The following is a 21,199-nucleotide window of genomic DNA, read 5'->3' as shown; positions in this document are numbered from 1 at the left end:
CTGCATGCAGGCTGTCCTGTGGGGTAACTCTGCCTGCGTGTGCATGTGTGTGTGTGTCTATCTACTTACCTATTTTCTTAGCTCTTAATTCAAAATGTCAAATAGAAACTGTTTACAATTAGTAAGTTTGGATATAAATGTGTTCTCATATCCAAACTTACTAATCAAGTGGGCGTAAGCACCTGATGGATGACCCTGTGATTCCTTCTGCAATGGTTGGAGCTACACATTTTCCTATGGTCTTTAGTACAATGCTATTTTAACTTGGTTCCTTTAGTTTCTCCTTTGTGTTACATTTATGGCAATGTTTTATTTTATAAAAATATTTTCAAAAGGAGAGGTTGTGTTATCTATTGATTTCACTTCAGGATGGTATCTGGGCATTACAAAATATTTGTTGAGAACCCTGATACAGTCCATCCCTGAATTTTCTAGGTGAGGAGACTGAGGCTCAGAGACACAAAGAAACCTGCTCAAGGCCACAGGGCTCACAGGACAGGAACTCTGCTTCCACTGTTCTTTCTCCAGCACTGAGCTTTGGTAACCTTTCCCTGCATGAATCATCCATATGACGACTCAGGGTAGCCAGGAGCAACAGCACTTACGTGCCTGCGATACATTCGGTAGTTTACAAGGACCATTACATAAATCCTCACATCAAGCCTATGGTTGATGGAAGGAGGACTGGTCCACAAGCCCTCCTCCTAAGCTATTGAGGCTAGCTGTGTTTTAGAATTTAAAAAACTTGGGATTTTAGAAAGGTAATGGGGTTCCTACATCATATAGTATAATAACCCTTTCAGGGCCTGGGGAAGTGTCCTACCCACGAACACAGTAATATTTCTGCAGCAACACGTGTAAGATTCACAGTAAGCTGGACAAATCCCACCTATGGTCTCATGGCCACTCAGGGCAGGTTTATCAGCAAATTGACTGCAAAAATCCCTCTTGTTTGTCAGGGCTCTTTAGACTTTGGAATGATGGCTCTATTTTAGTGTCCCCTTGGACACATCAGGAGACAGGTTGAGAGGCTCAGCTGTCCACTGCCTGGGAAAGGGTGGAGCAGGGGCCGAATGCTGGCCGACTGATTTCAGAGTCCCTCCCCTGCCACCGCGTGGGACTGCCTCCTAGTAGAACTCGAATGGGTGGAAAAACAACAAAACAAATTCTCTAGATTGATGTTTTAAAAACACACACGCACAATTCTAACCTCTACTCCTTTACCTGTCTTCCCTAGTTTTCACTAAAAGCAGCTAATTAACACTATGTTGGGAAAAGAAATGCTTAACTTCTTGCACTTTGAGAGTCTGGTGACTTCAGGGGCCGGAAGTCACATCACGGCCACAAGCCTGCACCCTGCCTGCTGTAAAACTGGGAGGTGGTGGGGCATCGCTCCAGGCATGAGAGGCACGTGTGAACAGGTGAACTGAATAGGACAGGCCTGGGAACACAACCAGCAGACACTGACCGCCCCGGACGGGGCCGCAAAGCACACACACAGGCTCCTGGTGTTTACGCAACACGGATCGGTCACGCAGCAGTCCGCTGAGCCGGCACGGTCGGCCTCCAGAAGCTCAGCGGCCACACAGCTGATGCATGGAGGCAGGATTCATACTGAGCTCTGCCAGACCTGGAGCCAGCGTCCTTTTGTCCTCTGCTTAAAAGGCCAAGGGTAAGCTTCTCAGGTCTATGCTTGTCCTAACTCTTGCTCCCCATTCTTTCCTTCCATCATCTTCCCTGACAGGAAGCCCAAGGAAAAGAAACTCCCCCCGGGGCTCCAAGCCAGATGAAAGTGGCAGAGGGGTCCTCACGCGTCCATAGGTGCGTCCAGGGAGCCCCTGGCCCAGTGGGCAGTGCTAACCCCACTTTTTCACTGGCCTGCAGGGCACATGTGGCTTAAGGTCCTAAATTTGACTTTCTGAGAACCTTCGGAAACTCATTTTCTCCCAGTGTGCAAGTATGGGGTCAGTTTTAAAGGATTAGGGAGAATGGCGAGAAGATGCGCTGCAAGCTCTCTGCTTTCCCTGCGATGTCATTCCTGTGGCTGCTTCCTAGAGAACCAGACTGGGAAAGGATGGGCAGGAGACATGTCTCCCCGCTCCGTGGTCACAGGTCGGACAGCTCTGGCTCCCCAGAGAGAAGCAGCTTGCTTCTGACTCCCGGCGTGTTGAAGGAAGGTAATTTAACTGCAGCTAGATGAGCACTTTCATGGAGAAAAAAATGGCCTCTTTTAAGGAGCCGAGGTTACCACAGGCAATTTTCTCAAAGTAGTTAGGGCTCTCTACTCAATATGAGAAAGAGCTTACTTATGTCACTGTGACAGGAGGGGAAAACCTCAGCACAGCCAGCGGCACTGGCATGGCCTACTGGAGGGTCTCCGCGGTTGCAAACCACCATGGATGGGGCTGCGGCCCGGCCTGGGAGGGAGCTTCCGAGGCCTGCCAAGCGTTGGGAGCCACTCGGGTGCTAAGGCAGCTTGAAGCTGGTGGCCTCGCCGACACTTCCAGTCATAACTGGGAAGAAGACCGAATGGAAGGATGGGCCCCATCGCTTTTGTAAATTAATTTTTCCCTGTTTACATCATCACCTGGAGGCATCACTGGCTTTCTAACAGGAGGAGCAGCTGGTTTTCATCAGGACAGGACAGGAAGGAAGGGGTCCTAATGCTCCTGTAGCCCCCCCGGGCAGTCCCAAACCACCAAGGACTTTATTCCCAAATGCCCTAGTGTCTAGGTGAGCCCTACTCAGGCCCCCATGGGTTGGACTAAACTCTTCCCCCCTTCTCTCATTTTAAGCCCTCTGGCACTTTGGCCTCCTTGCCTTTCTTCAAGCTGTACCAGCAAGCTCCTGCCTTGGGGCCTTTACACTTGCTCTCTCCTACTCTCAATTTATTCAGATCTCTGCTCAAATCTTGCCTCCTCAGAGAGAGCTTTGTTGATCATCCTACCTGGAACAGACTCTGGTCTTCTAGTCTGACCTAGTTTTATTTTTTCTTCACCAAACTTCCTATTACCTAATTTTATATTAGGTATATTTATCTCTTGTCTCCCTGCAACACTCAGGAGTATCTTGACTGTTTTCCTCAGCCTTGTATCCCTAGCACAAGAACAGGGATATAAGGCTGAGTAACACCTAGTAGGTGCTCAATAAATATTTGTTTACGCATATGAGTGAGGTCCTGAGACAGAGAGAGAGAGAGAGAGAGAACCCAGCCACCTAGGGGCAGCTCAGGCCACTGCAGGGAGATGGGGGAAGCCACCCTTACGTCCTCAGACTCGAAAACGTGGCAGATCATCTTGTACTGCCTTTTTCCATCCTGGGATGGGTGGGAGGCTTCCACGTTCTCTTGGGAGTTGGAGCGTGGCATCCGCCTGCGGGCCATCAGCACGACAATGTTCCCGATGTCTGCGATGTAGGAAATGGTCCTCAGAGGGTGGTCCATCATTGTCTCCTGGAGGGAGGAAGGGAGAGTGCGGTCAATCCAGTGCAGTATCCAATGACCCCTGAGAAAGCCTGCCACCCCCAACCCAGCCAAGTGTGGTCCATGCAGGGGGCTCTGGGGCTCCCTGTAAAGACCCTGCGAGAAGATTTATGTACACCCTCCCAGGCCTGGGGGCAATTCCCTTGGCTAATAATAACCCAGGAAGTGTGTGGCAGGTGAAGGGAAATTTCCATAATTTTACAACCAATAGAATCTTTGGTGGGGAAGGTAAAAATATATATATATATAAAATCTGCGTGTGACGGCTGCATTTTGTTTTTGTGTGTGTGTGTATGTGTGTATGTATGTCTGTATAATTTTAAACAAAAATTTTTAGAAGGCTACTCTGTTCAAATTCATGAAACCTTGTGATTAAAAACTTACGTGAATTATTATCAAACAATATCCACAGTTTATTTTTCCCTTTGATCTTCAAGAAAACAGTCCCAAGGCTCCCTGTACCCCACCCTCCTAAACACGCATAGCAGACACAACCTTCTAACTTGTACAGAAGCCAGCATCTGGGGACAGCTGCTCTACAGGCATGCGTACAGTCTCTGAGTTGCCATGCCACTAAGCTTCATGGCCGGGAAAGATGGGAGCCAGCTAATACCTGTGTGTCAGCATTCAATACTTTGATTCTCTGCGTAGAAATGAAGAGATCCACTTCGGTCATTGGCTGAGATTCGCCTTCAGGAGCCTGAGAAGAAAAATGTACCAAGGGAAAGCTTAGTACATTCCTGTGGTCCAAGTGATGGGAGCAAGGTTAGCTCACACACACAGGCACTGAGACACAGTCACCAGAACAGCAATGCAGACTCCAGAATTAGGTTGCCAAAGCTGAAGGTACCACACAGAGGATGGACACATGGACGAGAGTTAGCATTTGCAGGTTACAAGGAAAAACACAGAATCCCCTTCGCTGCTTCGGCTCTAGAAGCAGTAACCCACAGCAGGAGATCTGGCTCTATGAACAAGGATTGCCAATGACCCTTTCTGCAAGGGTTCTGGAGCCCAGCTTATTGAAGGAATAAGGGCAACTGAATTGACACGCTAGGACCTTGGCAAAATCAGCCTGCCCCTGCTCAAGTGATGGGGGACAATGTGTATAGCAGGTGCAAACAAAGTCATCTGAATGCAGTTCTGGTCAGAGGGTCTTCATGTTCGCATACTGACACAGCAACATAGAAGCAGTACCCTGTATCCACCCCATTAAGAAAGAGCCCCAATGCATCAACGTCCCATGGGTAGCTCATAAGCACCTAGAAGCTCCACAACCAAAAAAGCACATCAGTCTGGTTCATTCAAGGCGTAACTCTGCATGTGTGTGGTTATTAGCGAGTTTTCTTTTTTGCATCCAGCAATCTGACAAATCCACAAATCAAGCATGACTATAATTGAACAGACCCAAGTCCCTGCCACATGAATGCTCCTGAATGGTGGGAACTTTCACACTAGCGTAGGACTCATTTAGCATCTCCAATCTGCTCCCTGCCGTTCCTCTGAGATGAAATGACTCATGAGCAACAGAAAACAGCCATTTTAGGCAACTGAGTTTTGAGAAACGTTGGCTTATGGGGCGGTTCAAAAAGAAATCTGAACAAAAACTTGCTGGATGCAGAAAACAAAAACACAAAATAATAAAAAAGGCAAAACATAAATAAATGGAAAGAACAGGCATAACACCAAGCTGATGAAGTTGTTTGTACTGCACCTTCTTCCTGCTTTTGGCTAATTTCTGGGCCATCTGCTTAGCATGGAACAAACAGAGACAGGAGAACAGTTAGAAAAGAATTCGCAGAGACTCAAAGTTGAAAAGGGACTTGACAAACTAATACTGATAGTGATATAAAGTGTTGCTGTGGGAGGGGGACAGACTTAAAAAAAGACGTCCCCCTCTGTAGACAATGGGTTTCCCAAATCAGAATTGAGTGCACGGCAGGGGCAGGGGGAGGAAGGAAACGTATTAAGCTGCTTCTTATACTTAACTGTAATCGATGTTTTCAAAGAACCAACTTTTGGTCTGGTTGGTTTTCTTTTATTGTATGTCTGTTTTCTATTTCATTGACTCTAGCCCATACCTTTATGTCCTTCTACTTTCTGAGCTGAATTTGCTGATTTTTTCCTAGCTTCTTGAGATGAAAACGTAAATGGTGCATTTTCCAAACATTTTTCTTTTCAAATATATTTATTTAAAGCTATTACTCTCCCTCCAATCACTGCTTTGGCTGTATCCCACAATTTTGATATGCTGCAATTTAATTATTTCATTTAAAACATTTTCTAATTTCCATTATGATTTCTCTTTTGAACTTTGGATTACTTGGGATTGTCTTATTAATTTTAATACCTTTGGAGATTTTCTAGTTATCTTTCTGTTATTCACTTCTGAATTAGCTCCACTGGGTCAGATAATATCCTTTGACTTCAATCCTTTGAAATTTGCTGCTGCTTAGCTGTATGGCCCAGAGCATGACTGACTTTGGTGAATGTGTCATGCTCACTTCAAAAAATGCATTCAGCAGTTGCTGGGGATAGTGCTCTATCGATGTCAATCAGGTCCAATATATTAGCTAAGAGTATTGCTCAGATCTTCTATGTACTTGCTGAATTTTTTGTCTGTTTATTCTAATATTACTGAGAGAGGTGTGTTAAGATCTCCAGCTGTTACTGTGGATTGGTTCACGTCTACTTCTGTCAATCCTTGCTTTATCCATTTTAGAGCTATGTTATAAGGTACATACGTATTTTAGATGTTTATGTCTTCCTATTAAATCAATATTTTGTTTTCCCTTTTTATCTCTAGTAATACTTCTTGCCTTATATCATTGCACTACTAATATAGCCTACACTTAACTAGAAATGAATGTAATGTTTCCCTCTTTTCTCATTTGTAAAAGCATAGTGAATAAAAGAAGAGGTTCTGGGGTTGACTTGTTTGAAACTGAATCTTGGCTCTGCTACCAAACTAGGTGTGTGATTTGGAGTAAGCTGCGTAACATCTCCGTGCCTCAGTTAACTCACCTGTCAATGAGGATAAAAACAGTATCTATCTCTAGGGCTGTTCTGAGGATAAAATAAATAGATGCAGAGCTCTTAGAACAGTGTCGGGTGTATTGTAAGCACTCTGTGTTTGCTGTTATATGATTATAATTCACCTATATCAGGATGCAATTTCTTGGTCTTTTTTGGGCTTGCCATACACACAAAGATCTGGTACAGAGAATGGTGAGTCAATGGCCAAACCAGAACGCTGTTGTGGTGATGGGGGTGGGGTGGAAGAAGGTCTGCTCTCTTCCATTCCTTGGTACTCACCTGGTGGAAAAGCTCTTTTGCTCTCAGCAGCACAACTTTATTTCATTAATGACTAAGGTGTCTTGTCTGTACTGCCTCATTGTGGAAAAACAAAACTGGATGAGTCAGCCATCCAAGCACCAAACAGCTCATCTCTGCTACACCCAGGAATCTAGGGCAGCCCAATCCTGCACAGCCAACTCACAGCTCTTGCTGGTGGTCAGGGTGAAGAGCGTGCTCTGGAAAAGTCCACAGGCAGCAACTGCAAGTGTTACCCTAACTGGTGCGCGTGACAGTGGAAGTATTTCCGCCTCTGAGGAGTGGCCCTGTGCCGGGGCCACGCTACCCACAGATCCCTTTGTGGAATCGGGGAGTTCTGCCAGGGGAAGTTCTGACGTGCGCCAGTTAGGATCCTAGGAGAGGTAACAGCTGTCAGACTCTAATGTTTTGTCTGTTTTCTACCACTTCCCCTGAAATAATGTGATATGAAATGATATGGTGGTAATATAAGAATTTCCTTTTTTTTTTTTTTTTTTTTTTTTTTTACCAAAACCTAACAGCTATTGGTCAAAATGCTTCACTCAGGAAACAGTGATCTGAAAGGGCCCTTTCAAAGGAAAATAAGTCTGCCACCAACGGAATGCCCAAAGTCTGTTTCATTTTTTGTTTTTTTGCTAGAACTGGTGATGAGGAAAAGAATCCAAACGGCAGACTTGTGTTTCATAAACATTCTGAAAAAATGTTTATGAAGTTAAAAATATTTTACGCACTTAGAGGAATGCCATCTTAAAATCACTTATCATAATCAAGTGCCCTGAAACAAACTATAATTTAAAATTTTGACATAACATTGGAAATAATGATGGGATCGGAGCCAGAATGAAAAACTGGAGTGGCAGAGAGAGGTCGAGAAGAACCATAAGGCCAGCACACACCTTAAAGCAAGGAACGACAACATCCCTTTAAATCCTCCTGTGTCACGGGATTGATGATGGCTTACCACCCAGCAGGCTGTGTGCGAGGACATGAACTGTGGCGCCGCCCATCCCATCACTCGGTCCACGCTGTGTATGGAGTGTTAACTCTAGGTTATGCACACTGGGGAGCCTCCTGACTATTCCAGCCTTTCTTTCCCCTGCTGACAGTATCTTGCTATGCGCTGCACAACTATAGACGTAAAAGCTTACGACAACCCTGTGAGGTAGGCATGACATTATCCTCCTCTTCCAGAGGAAGAAACTGAGGCACAGAGAGGCTAAGTAACTTGCCCAAGGTCACACAGCTGTTACGTGGCTGAACAGAGATTCAAACCTGGAAGTCACACTTCACACTCCAAATTGCTAGATGTGTGCTCTGGGCCAGTTTTTCATCAATAAACTTCTCTGTCTGAAAAAGTGGGGTTAATAATACCTTCCTCAGAGGGTTCCCCACCCCCTGCATTGTAAGGAGTGTCAGTAGCCAGTTTATCAATCATAGACTTCCCCAAGTTAGATGGGAAACCGCACAACTGAGACAAAGCTAGACTGATGGAAATTTTAATTTTACAATTAAATAATAATGTTTGACCTTTAAAGAAAATCTTTCCATAAACGAACTGAAAAATCTGATCTTTTGGAACAGGCTAGTAAAGGCAGGTACAAGAAGTCTATTTGGTAACGAATGATCCTTACAAAAATGCATGGACCCAAAAATGTCAAAACACCATTTGTGAGCTAATAACATGAGCTTCACAAATGTAGAAAGAATGGAGACACATACACCACACTCTGGGGACATGAAGCAGTTAGGAAGGCTCAGGTGGTGCTCGGCAGGTCCCCTACTTCCAGTGGAAGCGCAGAGGCGGAGGCGGGAAGGGGGTGTGACGAAGCATGGAGATGGAGTGAAGAGAGAGGAAGCCAGGTGCGCTGGCTGCCCTGGCGCCAAGCCTGCCTCTCGAACAGGGTCCCCGCGCGCTCCCCACACTGCGCGTGCGTGCAGGGGCTCTACCTAGTGCGCTTCGGGCACGGACAGCATGAAGAGCAGAGCTCTCTCCAGAAGTTTCTTCCAAAAGTGTTCCTGAGAATCCTAGCAGTAAGCTTTAACAGGCGTGACACAGTGATAATGCATCTCTGTTCAAAGAAATACGGGAGCTTCTGGTCAACAATGTGAATTATGTATCCTTACTACAGGATTTCTCAAGAGCCTTCAGTGGGAAAACATATGTGGTGATACCCATCTATTTTGCAGGGTTTCTTGAGCTTATTTGTCAATAGAACCCCATCTGCGAGACGTGCTTGGCTTGGCTGGAATGCCACAGAGCACAGTGTGGGGACAGCCCTAACACTAGATGGTCTGCCCCTCCCTGAGATAATGTTTCCCAAATGGGAGTGTCCACCCGAATCGTGAAAACACAGATCCCTGGGCCCTGCCCTGCCGAGTGTCTGAGTAACAGGGCCTGAGAACCTGCATTGGTAACAGGTTCCCAGGAGCTGCAGCCACTGCTGGTCCAGGGATCCCACTTCGAGAACCGTTGCTCTAAGTTATATGGGGGCTTTTTGGCAGGATATTATTTCTCCTCCAAAATGATGAACAACAAAGACAGAAAGGATACATTAGGGAGGATCCAAAGATGATTTTAAAAGTTTTTAAAAAATGGCAGGTGTCTTCTAATTATGCTTATTGTTTTCAGACACACCTTATTGCTTCTATTTTGATAGCTGGAAAGCCTTTTAACTTCACATTCCTCAGCCTCCCTTGTATTATTGTTACCTTGATACTCTTGCTTACTCCCTTATTAGACTGCATGTTTCTCAAGGTCAAGGACTGCAAGGACTGTCTGGGTTAATTTTTATCTCCTACTATGTCTATCACAAGGGTCTGCATAGAAGCCATTTGCTTTCTGAGCCAAATTCCTTTGTTTTCTTTTCACGTTCAGTAGAGACTACCTGGCTGACCCACAATTCCAAATTCTCTCCCCATTTATCAAATACATCTGTAAATTCTTTGTCAAATGAAGAAACTCATAATTCTTATGACTCCAGGTATAAGTCCACTATCAATATTCAATTCTAGCACACAGTCGGTGCTATGTGAGTGACAGACACCGTAATCCTTGAATAGACAGAAATCAAAGACTGCTGTAAAAAGGAAACCTATGCCTCACGTTGGGTGCTTGTTCAGAAACAAGGCACCACAAATCTCAGGGCTGGCCTCATGGTGCGGTAGGGCTCACGGCGTCCACAGGGTCAAGCAGAGAAGCAGGCAGAGGAAAGAGAGGGGGGCAAGGTGGGACCTCTGCAGGGAGCGCGGGAGGAAGGTGGAACTGGACCCGAGGCTCTGCCTTTGTTTAGGTGAGAGCACCAAGGCATGCATGACTCATCTGTTCAGGGTGAGGATGTTGCTAAACAGATTTCCAAATAAATCCTGAGCTTTCCTGTCTCCCTTCCTTTCTGGATGGACACTATAAAAATCTGTAGCCTCCTTCTGCTCTGTTTCTCTATAGAGGTGGCCCAGAAGAACTCATTTCTGAAAGCTCAGCCTCTCTCCAGGAAAAAGCATGGCACCAGCTCCCTTAGAGAAAGGTGTCTCCTAGGCACAGGACCGCAGTGCACTCTCCGCAGAGACCACCCTGACTGAGCTGGAGAGGTGCTTCTGGCTGCACCCCACTCCCCTGTCCCTTCTGCAGGTGATGAAGTGTCTCTGCATACTCCCAGAACAGTAATTTTCTCGGTGGGGGAAGGAGAAATAAACCATGGGTCTCAATGCAACCATCTCCACTTACAATTTGAAAAAGAGTCAGGCTTGGTGTAAAGGCAAGCAATCCAGCGTGTATTTAAATGGATATAAAAGGAACAGAAAGCATATAATATTTAATGACAGGCAACAGTTTCTTTAGATGCACAGAAACACACTGTAAAATGATACCTGTAAGTAAAACATAATCATTGAATCTCTCTCTTTCTCTCTGCCTGCACCCTGCCATGGCCTTCCCAAGTGGCTTTTTAGGACTTTCTCCAGGACCTGTAATAACTTCTCTAAATTTCTCTTGTGGTCTTTTGCTTGCCATCTGGCACCTCGGGGCTCTACTTAACAAGTGTTAATTTAACAAAATCAGAACATGCTGTGTTTGGTGCCTGTGGGACACGAGGAGTCAGAACTATGACCCTAAAGCCTTAGTTTTTAAAGTTCACTGCTCCCGATGAAATGAGGCGGGACAGTCGGTGCCTGAGAAGCAGCTTGTTCTCTCACAGAGCTTTGTGTCTTCTTGCTTTGAAGGCTATGCCTGGGAGATGCTAAATTAAGAACAGTGGAAGATCTGGCAGGATCAACGTCACCTCTTTATGATAAGAGGTGACAGCAAAAAGAAATTAGGACGAGCTTGGATGGGCAGGCCAACAGGAACCTGATGTTCTACCAACAGAATTACTGAGTCTGAAAGATCAGGCAGGTATGAAGGTCAGGCTGACGTGTTTCCACGGAGCCGTCCGGCTGGGAACCATGGGGTAACATGCATCTCTGTGGTAGGGGGTGGGACTTCCTTTGAAGGAAATGGACCTTCCCACTGTCAATCATCCTGGGAAAGGCTAATTTTGGGAGAAGACATGAATACAACAGCAGGGGGCGCGGTGGCAGCAGGGTCCCTGAGGCACAGATAAGGTTTGGGCTGCCCAGATGAAATGGTGAAGTGTGTCCCTGATGCAGAGATGAAACTAGTAGGTGTCTGTCAGTAATCTTGACTTTGGGCTTCCCTTGATGCAACTGTAAATTACTCTCTAGTTTATATATCCCAATTCCCAAAATTTCACTAGTATTATCAAAAGTTGCAGCATGGGTTTACTCTACTATGATGGATAGTTAAGGGAGGGGCTGCGTACACCCTGCACATTCACTGGCTTCATTCATTTCCTACTTGAGCTGCTGAGTTTGAGGGTCAGGCTCTCACTTTACAAATTGCACCCCCCGCCCCCCTTCAAGACCTTGCACAGCCTTGAACACATAAGTGCTCAAAAAAAAAAACCAAAAAAACTTTTTCCTTAATGGAGAGATCAAGGACTCTCAGGAACTGCCTTCTACCTGTGCTGCTTTCTTATTCCACATTGCCACACAAACACCAGCATGAAACTTGTGTGTTAGTGAGGAGATATAAAACAGTGAATGGTTTCTTGAGGAGGGAACTGGTCATGGCCATTTGGAATGGACGAGACCAATCCTGCACAGCCCTAACCTACTACCCCCGCTGGAAACGCCTGGGTGGGGGTTTCAACAGGGATGCTCTTCCTGTGGCTCAGAGTAGCTGCCCAGGGGTTCTGGGGGCAGGTGGCACTTTATGACACTCACGTGGCAAGATGAAACTTTAGGGGTCTCTGTAGTCCTGGGGTTTGTCCATAACTCTAGGTGGTAATGGCTTTGTGGTGGAGATTCTAGAGCTCTGCACTTCCATGGGATCAAACCAGTTCTGGCTGGTTCAAACTAGTTATGAAGGATTGAAACTAGATGAAAGTGGGTTCTTCCTGGATCAAACAGGCTTACTCCTTTTAAATCTTGGTAGGACAGATTCGAACAGATTATGACTGTCTTAAACTAGTTTCAACTGGGTTAGCCTTGCTCAGGCTGGCTAGGCCAGATCTGATCAAATGGTTCATTTTCCTTGAAGCAATACAGTTCAATTTAGCCTGAACGGGACCAGCCTGTTTGAAAGCAATGGGACCCAGTTTGAACCACGCTGTAACAGGAACGTTGAAGTCACAGATCTCTAGCTGTCAGTGGAAATCTGGTGATATACCTCTCACATTAGAGAAAATACTCAAAATGATACCTTTCCTCACTGTATCAACTTTTTGAAGTTCATGATCATATGTATGTTTTTCTCAATACTGGGCCATTAAGAACAACCAAAAATATACAGTATTTATACTTTGGGACTCCAGTACACATGAGAAATCCCTTTTTTTTTTCCCTTTTTTTTCCTGTTTAACACTGTTAGCAGGTACATGTGTAAGCACTGCCTGCAACATCATCCCAATCCACTCTCCTCTAAACTCGGGGCTAGATACGTGAGGTGTAGGGGGACCACCGTGCATGGCTCAGGTACCCACCTCCGCCCACCGCCCGGCAGAGCACTCGGTCCCCTCACCTTGATCCTGCTCACTGCTTCCTGGGCCTGCATCATGCGCACATTTTTGGAGGGAGTTTTGTCTGAGAGCAGCTGGGTGGAGCCAAGGTAATTGGCAGCAAAAATGATTCCATCAATCAAGTCTTCAGGGTCACAAGGTCCGGGAACTGAAACACACAGAGCCACAGCAGTGAGTGCGGCCGCCCCGGGGTGGGCCTGCCAAATCCCCGGCATGCCGCCCCTCCCCGCTGCGCCCGGCATGCCGCCCCTCCCCGCTGCGCCCGCCTGGCGCACGGGGCCGTTCTGGGACGCCCCAGCAGGAGCATCGACCTGCTAGTCTAAGGCATCTGTGTCTGCCTTTACTCACCCCTCGTCTTCAAATAGTAGAACAATGTTTTTGCAGAGTAACTTACTTCACCTGGGCCATTTATTGTGCGAAATGATGTGAATACTTATGTAACTACAAAATGTGAAATGCTTTGATGAAGGGTGTTGTTTCTCCTGTTAACGCTGGAAGCTCTTTGGGGACAAGGACTGTGTCACAGTTATCTTTGGCTCTCTTGTGTCTACTTAGCATGTCACCCAGCGAGTATCAAATAAACTCTTGCCTGACAAATGGTTAGGTCAGCAGTTCCTTGACTTGCCACCCATTCACACCGCCCCCACTTCATGTTGTCCATAGTGGGGGAAATAAATTTTGTAAGTCAGAAAAATGAGATGTTTGTTTCAGAATGGCTGGTTCCCACAACAGCCTCTGACCCCAGGGCTAGGAGACAGCTGGGGGCCCCCACAGCTGTGGTTTTCTACTGTCAACCTTGCTGACGTGCAGCTACAAGTCCCGGCCTGCGTCTGTGTACAGATCAATTCCAAGGAAAATGGGAATTTCTGTTTCATCGATCAGCCTTTTAATCAAACCTTAGTTTTAACTATTTAAAATGGAGGTGTGTGACTCTAACCATAATCGCCTGTAAACGCTACTTAAATAGAAACAGGTATGGGACTAATATACAACTCACGTTATGATAGCTGCACTAAGGCAGGCATTCTCATTCTTCAATGAGAACATGTATTTTCTTTGGCTTGAATGTCACATTTTAACCCACAGTTAAAACCACAGGGTTTTAAATTAGAGGCCTCAAAGTGGAAACAATTTGCTTTTTCCTTTTGGGGAGCTAGTTTGAAATGGTTTTGATTTTTATCCTTAAACATGAAACTCATCTTGAGCTTAAACAGATGCTTTCCATGGTAAGCTACTTATCAGGGTACAGACTTAAAATAATCTGTTCATTTTTTTCCCCCAAAACCGAGGTGGAGGTTGAAACAAAGAAATTAACAATGTTTTAGGAAATGTCTTTACAAAGCATCTGTGTGGTAATTAAGTAAGGAAACCTGTTATTTGTCTTATTCCCGATCTTTCCCAGAAAGACTTCCCGACAATCACTGAATGGTACACAGCCATACAGGCTGCCGCTATATACCAGTAACTCACATTCTTCTCAACACCCACATACTTCTCACCCTGAAACTTTTATACATGTGAGATGAATTCAGGTTATTTACAATATACAGTTGAGCTGTAAAGCAGGGAAGCAGTAGTCTAACTAAAATAACATACAGACAAGCGGAGACCACACTATGCTTTGTAAAATATGAAAGTTCCTCAGTCGTCGTCTTCAGATTCCTGTGATGGATGTACAGTGTTAAGCATAGTCATTTTTGTCAACCGAGTATTGAGGAAAAAGATCTCATATGAGATGGGATAGTAACTTTTAAAAATGTTCTGTTTATCTGTGGAAATAATGAATGTTAAAGAAAAGTAAAAATTAACCACCTCTTTACAGGACTTCCAATATCATGCTGTTATTTATCCCTGACTTAGCTCGACTCACTGAAAGGGATCCCTCTTGAACCCTGGTAAGTGTGGATATGCGGGTATGTTTAAGAGCAATCCAAATAACATTTATATGACTGTGTAAATGTCAAGCAGCCAAGAGACAAAAATATTGGATCGAAACAAATTATACATTTGAGATATAATCTTATGCCCTTTACCCTCCAGGGAAAATAATTATAATCAAATGTCACTGTCACTCTATCGTACCCAGAGAAAAAGCACCCTAATTTCATAAGGTCATTTTAGGATCAGATGTTAGTGTATCATTAAGAAGTTAAGAAAATTAAACTTATAACATTCCTAAGTTAAAGAAGCACAGGTGTGACTCTGGCCTTTTGGAATGAGCTTTTCTTTCCAGTGATGCCTTTGTGTTGCTCTGTAAGTGAACAAGCACACACATTCTATACATATGTCCACCCTCATGCTAATGCTACGCCTGGAGGACTGGATTTGAGGAAGAATGGAGTTTCCAAACTCTCAATAGCTCCCCGAGGTGCTCTCATGGAATTTGGGAGCTTCACAGAAATGGCACAAATAATTTGCAGGTTACTCAAGAATGAAACCTGAGTAACTAACAGAACCTCATCTATGAGCATGTTTTGGGGCTTTAGATCTGAACATTCAAAGAGGTTTCATTCCCAGGCAGTAGAATATACCAACTGTTTACTCAGAAAATCCAAACACCAGAAATGACCTCAAAGCGATGCCTGGGTGTTTTCTGGCTCCAGAAAATCTTCCTTCAAGGAAATGACAACCCACCCTCCTGGAGAGAGCATCTGCCATCCTCCCAGTAGAGGATGAGTGTCGCCGCTAGCTCAGGGGGTCTCTTTCTGAGAATGAGAAACGGGCACTCCGTTTGTGTGGCCCAACCTTGAACCCGGGGCGCCCAGGCTGGGCTGAACTCTGGCCTTCTGGAGCAGCCTTGAGTCAGTGTCCTTGTGCCATGAGTAACCTGCACAACCATGTGTGGCAGCGCTGTGCAGCACACGGGGAGGACTGCGGAGCCACACTGCCGGTTCGCAGCCTGGCTCAGCACCTTGCTAACTGTGATCTTGGGAAAGTTGCTCACCCCTTGATGCCTCCGTCTTCTCATTCATAAAGTGGAATAATGACAAAAAACTCACTTCATGGGACTGATGTGAGGATTCAGTTAATTACTATATGGAATGTACTTAACTAGTACATGGCAAAAAGTAAGCTTAATAAATGTTTCTATTACTAGCTCATCCAAGCAAGAGACAAGAATTATTGGGAAGGTCTTCTTCTTTTTTGAGTGAAGAGAACCAAAATTTCTCCCTCTTAGTTAAAGCTTACTTCCACTTAAATAGTCCTTGATGGATGTAAGAGGTGGATTGCAGCAGAGGTAGGAAGTCTTGGGTTTCAGACCCAATATGGTCATTACTAAGCTAGGCAAAGCTCTCCACCCCAGCTCAGGTTCTGATGGACAGAATCAGTAAAGAGAGGGAGCAGGATCTTTAAGTGGCTCACAGCTATTGTTCTTTTAGCCTGAGATTCTCAGACTGCTAAGACTGTGAATTAACTAGCATATCTATGGCCTTTCTTTTCCACTGTCTTCTGGCCCAGTGCTTCAAATACTCAAAATGCTAAAAGATTCATGAATGACTCAGTGCTCAATATTTCTTTTTCAGTTCTTACCTTCAACGTAGGTTGGGAATGAAGCCAAGCTTTTTCTTGACTGTAATTAAGACAAAGAGGTTTCAAAAAGGGCAATGCATGATGAAAAACGCATTAACACAACCATCCATACAACATAAAAAATAAATGTCACTGGTGGCAGACAGTGACCAGTTGTTGACAATTTTTGGTTATAGAAGTAAAGTGTAAATAAACATATGCATTTCTTATTAAAGGTTACCCAAAGCCCAGAACCACCCATTCATATTTTAGATAATCTGAAAATCTTATATTCCATGGAAAGATCTCTCTCAGCTTAAAAAATATCCCATTAACCACAATTCACAGTCCACAATAGCAATAAAAAGGTCTCAATTCTTATCTTAAGAATCTGGGTTTCTAAGTAAAAACTGCTGATTAATGAAAGCACCAACAATATACTTATATGTTGAAATTAAGAATTCCTTTGGAGAATTTTATTTCACATTAGGTCTTTGCTGCAGTGATCTCTCACAGTGCTAAAAATATTTGCTAGAGTTTTTATCCCTTCATCTCTTACTGATTTTAGTTTGAAAATTCTATTATATATGTAATTATCATGTGTTACCTTAAAATAAGAACACAATAAACAAAGAAGTACATTAAAAACCCTGGAATTTTGTATATTAAGTAACCACCTGGAGCAAAGATCAGTCTTCCAAAAGCACCACTGGAAGGGGATATGACCAACTGGAAACCTTCTAGAACCTGACTGGACAGCAGTTTAAATGCTGGCCCTCTGAGGAATGATACTTACCACTTGGTTCCTTTCACAAGCGAATGTCCTAGAGAGAACTCTGAGCGGCCTAAGAGTAGGACGTTCATTCCTGCCTCACCCAGTAATGGAATGCGTAGCTGATCTACCTGGGGCAGGGTGATGTGCGCATTGCAGGAGAGCGGAGAGCTAAGGCCAAGGACCAGAGTCCCTCAAATGGGCCAACATAGGGTTTGCGTGGCCAAGGGTTATCCAGAGATATTCAGTGCTAAGAATCGACCAGGTGTAGGGCGGTCATTTAAATACATACCTTTTAGAAAAAGGGTGTCTTAGGAGAGCATAGCTGACCATGAGGTTGACTTGAACTGAGGGTGTACTTGGGGAGCCTGGGGGGCTGGAGGGGTGAAGGGCCCTGCGTGAGGGCTGGGATGTCATGGGCAACGATTCCCTATCACAGTACTTCACACGGCGCTCTTCACTTGGAAGATGGGAATGGCAAAAAGATGGTTCGTTAGTTGACGTGCACACAATTCTAAAACATAGTTGTGTTAATTGTTATGTGAAAACTTGCAGTCAGTGGAAGGCACTTAATTTTAGGAATCTAACTCAGTTCAGGGCAATGACAAGAATTCAATACTGATCACACAATACACTGCCCAGCGCAACCTCTCAGTAAACCTGCTGCGGATGTGCTCACTGGGATGAAATGCTTCCTCACACCCAAGAGGGTGTGTTTCTGGTTTTAGAAAGGATTGCCTTTAAAGAAACTAAAGACACAAGTCTACCAGGAAGGAAAGTTTATTAGCTGTTAATGCATTTTATGGAAAAACGCACACCAAGTGAAAGCCAAGATGAGGGGATAAGAGAAAAGAGAGTCCAGTTTCAATAGTGCTTTACATTAATTGTACTGCCTAGTTATCTAAGTGAGAAGATAGGTCCAGGTGAGTGCCAACAGCCGAGTCTGTGTAATTCTGCTTGGTTTACAGGCAAAACAATCCAAAATGTCAGGGCATGCAGAGGGGAGCTGGCTTCTTCACAAGGGCCCCAAATTTCCAAATTGTCATTTCTGAACCCTCTCCCTGACCTTTCCTCAGCTGCTAAGGGTCTGGGGTAATAAGGATTTACATGTGTCATCAAAATGGTTAAGCCTCCAGGTTTCTCCAAGAAGCCAATTCAGATTTTCTTGGCTATTAGGGTACTTTTCTGAATGCTAATATCAAGGACAGTGTCCTGATTTTAATAGAAACTACAGAAGAATTACTTCAGTCTAACGGTCTAAAAACTGCTGTTTTATTTCGAGCTACAATGGAGGGCATTTGGTACTTTTGCTTATTCTCTATTCATGAGCTCATGACTGACTTTCTTTAGACTCTGGGGTAGTAAATCTTTTATTTTTAAAAAAAAAGAATTTTGTGAAGTGAAAGAATCTCTAATTATTGCACACAAAGAGGATTTTCATCATTATTTCTAAGGATATATAGAAATGCGCCAAGTCCTGTAGGGACCGAGAAACTAACAAATTTGCCTTGCTTATTATATCTGATGAATAATCAAATGTTGAATATTCAGATGTCTTATTAGCCCTTTATTTTCTCACATGTGGGCAGAGTGAACATTAGTTAATCTTTAACATTCAAAAATTAATAAAACCACATTCAAGAAGATAAAAGCCAAAGTATTTGGGATTTTCCAGGAGCCCACACTAAGCATGTATAGAGCCTGGAAAAATGACATGTTGTACAAGCGGCCTTGTCTTTGCAGTGTGTGACCTGCAAGCACTTCTCACCCCAAGGATAGCAGATCCTGGTGTTAGGAGCCTGGGCCCACAGGCACCCTGGGGTCAAATCCTTGTCCCACCAGTTGTGAGCCCTGGGACCTCAGATAAGCATTCAGTCTCTCAGCTTCATCAACGAACACTTAAGGGCATATAAGCACAGATTTAAGGATTTAATGAGATACTATCTGCTCCGTGCTCGCCTGGTGCCTGAACACTGTAACTGCTCAAGAAACGGTAACTCTCATTGCTGTTACTATCGTCACTGTGGTCGTCACCCTTTTCTTCATGCCATTTGTTCCCACCTCTCTGGGTGCTATGGCCAACGGGTAAGGCAAAGCGGTGGGATGTCGGGGCAGCAGAAACTGGGACCCAGTACCCCAGGTCCTTTAGTCCTCAGGCCTGTCGTGGGAGGGTCGAGACCAGAGGAGGGCAAAGTAGTTCAAATCTAAATTCTAATGTTGTTGTTTCTGAGAAGGTCCTCTTATGTTTGTTTGGTTTAATGATAATGAACAGATTAATAAAAAACACACTTCTCCCCTGCATGCCTATTTATTTAATGACAAATGTATGTGTATCCAATGATAGTTTAAAATTCAACTAAGGCTCCCTTTAGAAGTGATCTGCCACTCTGGTTAAAGTGGAGAATGCTTTCTTCCATTGCTATTTAACATAAAAAGGGGGGGGGGACGGGAATGAGACATTCATCACGTGGTTTAACTCCCTAACACGTGTCTTCAGTGTTGATTAGGCAGCGTCTGTATTTCGGGCACGATGAGCCCCCACACGGACTGTGATGCGGGCCAATATTTACCTGATGCTAGTTTACAAAGAGGTAGGGACGGCAGTTAGCCGGGTGTCAAAAAAGATGACGGTGCTGGAGAAGATAGGGGCTGGCCCCCGGGAAACGCCTGTGCCCTCTTTAGCCCTAGAGAGCTCAGTGGGAGCGAGCAGCATCTTCTTGATCGCGCTGTCTCTGCCAGAGCCAGTCTGGCCTCTCTAAGGAGGGGACACCTTAGGGCTGCATGGTCCAGGGGCCCCTCGCCACATGTGGCTATTTTAGTTAACTGAAATAGAATAAGATGAAAAATCCAGGTCCTCAGCCCCACTAGCCATGTGTCGAGGGCTCGCTGGTCACCCGTGGCTGGCGACCACCAGCGCGGCCAGGGCAGAGGAGAATGTGTCCGGTGCTGCAGTCAGTTCTCAGAGCAGCGCTGCTTTGGAGAGCAAGGAGGGGTGCTCGCCAGGAGCGCTGCTGCGCGGCAGCTGTGGACTGGACCCACTGCAGCGGAACCAGGACAAGCGGTCACCCTGCCGTCGTGGCAGAGATTGAACTTGGGCATAAAATAGGTGGATATTAAAAAAAATTCAACCCATTTCCCCAACCGGATAGCAACTGTGGATCCATGGTGCCCAAGACCTGTAACACCAGGAGGAAGGAAGCTGCCACAGGGAGTTTTTGATGTCCAGTGGCCAGCACTGTCCAAGGGAACTGTCTGCATGGGTGGAAATGTTCTGTGATGGCCCCTGTCCAGAACAGTAGCCACTAGTCACTTGTGGCTACTGAGCACTGGAAATGCGCCTTGTGTGCCTGAAGGGGTGTTTCATTTCATTTATCAATTAAAATAGACATCCGTGGCTGGTAGCTACCAAATTGGATGTCACAGCTTTCACCACCGAATTCCACACTGGAGAGGAGAAAATAGAGTTTTCCTCCCCTGGGTACTTTGGGGCACAAGCTCTGTGGGAGGCTGCAGCAGGCATATACCAGAAGCAGAATGGAAGAAAACGGGCCGACGGCTTTTGAAACGAAATGGCTCCCTACCTCTTTGTTCGTGGAGGCTTCCATGGGGTCACTGGGATGAAGGGGCGTACTTGAAGACTCCGCGCCCAGGGGCGAGGCACTGCCTGGAGAGGGAGACTGGAACACAGCAAGGGAACACACAGTGAGAACCACAGGACCCGGGGAGCCCCCGGCCTGCGGGGAGGGACTGAGCAGAGAGAAGGCTGTACACAGTGACCCAACAGGGCAGAGGAGAGAACACTTCTTTGGAAAGGACTTGCCAAATGTTTATAAAAGGTCTGGGTCTGTCAAGCTTTCTTTTGAGTTCCTGCTGTGTTTTCAAAGGAGCCCTTAGAGCTTAGCGCCCCTCATCAGCACCCCTCAAGGCCAGGTGTTTAAATAGAGCAAAAGTTGAATGGTCAAACTTAAAGCTCTAGGTGAAAAAGCTAATGGTGATACACAAACGTTTGTGCTTTAAAAACTTTTTATTTTT

The 21,199-nt window shown here is 45.2% G+C and overlaps 1 protein-coding gene across 1 annotated transcript in view; it reads right to left on the bottom strand.

Moving 5' to 3' along the window:
- The window catches only part of APBA1 (amyloid beta precursor protein binding family A member 1), a 204,885-nt gene that overhangs the window by 15,231 nt on the left and 168,455 nt on the right, over positions 1–21,199 (bottom strand). The window contains exons 3-8 of the mRNA XM_054583040.1: positions 20,749–20,844; positions 16,417–16,456; positions 12,888–13,033; positions 5,196–5,228; positions 4,095–4,181; positions 3,266–3,451 (exon numbers count right to left, since the gene is read on the bottom strand). Coding sequence (XP_054439015.1) covers positions 3,266–3,451; positions 4,095–4,181; positions 5,196–5,228; positions 12,888–13,033; positions 16,417–16,456; positions 20,749–20,844 — 588 coding nt within the window. The remainder of the gene's footprint in view (positions 1–3,265; positions 3,452–4,094; positions 4,182–5,195; positions 5,229–12,887; positions 13,034–16,416; positions 16,457–20,748; positions 20,845–21,199) is intronic.

The sequence above is a fragment of the Pteronotus mesoamericanus genome, unplaced genomic scaffold (assembly GCF_021234165.1).
Source record: "Pteronotus mesoamericanus isolate MK-2021 breed Mesoamerican mustached bat unplaced genomic scaffold, CSHL_Meso_final contig_73, whole genome shotgun sequence".
NCBI lineage: Eukaryota > Metazoa > Chordata > Mammalia > Chiroptera > Mormoopidae > Pteronotus > Pteronotus mesoamericanus.
The sequence above is the reverse complement of the archived record's forward strand: the minus strand, read 5'-3'. Positions and strand labels throughout refer to the sequence as shown.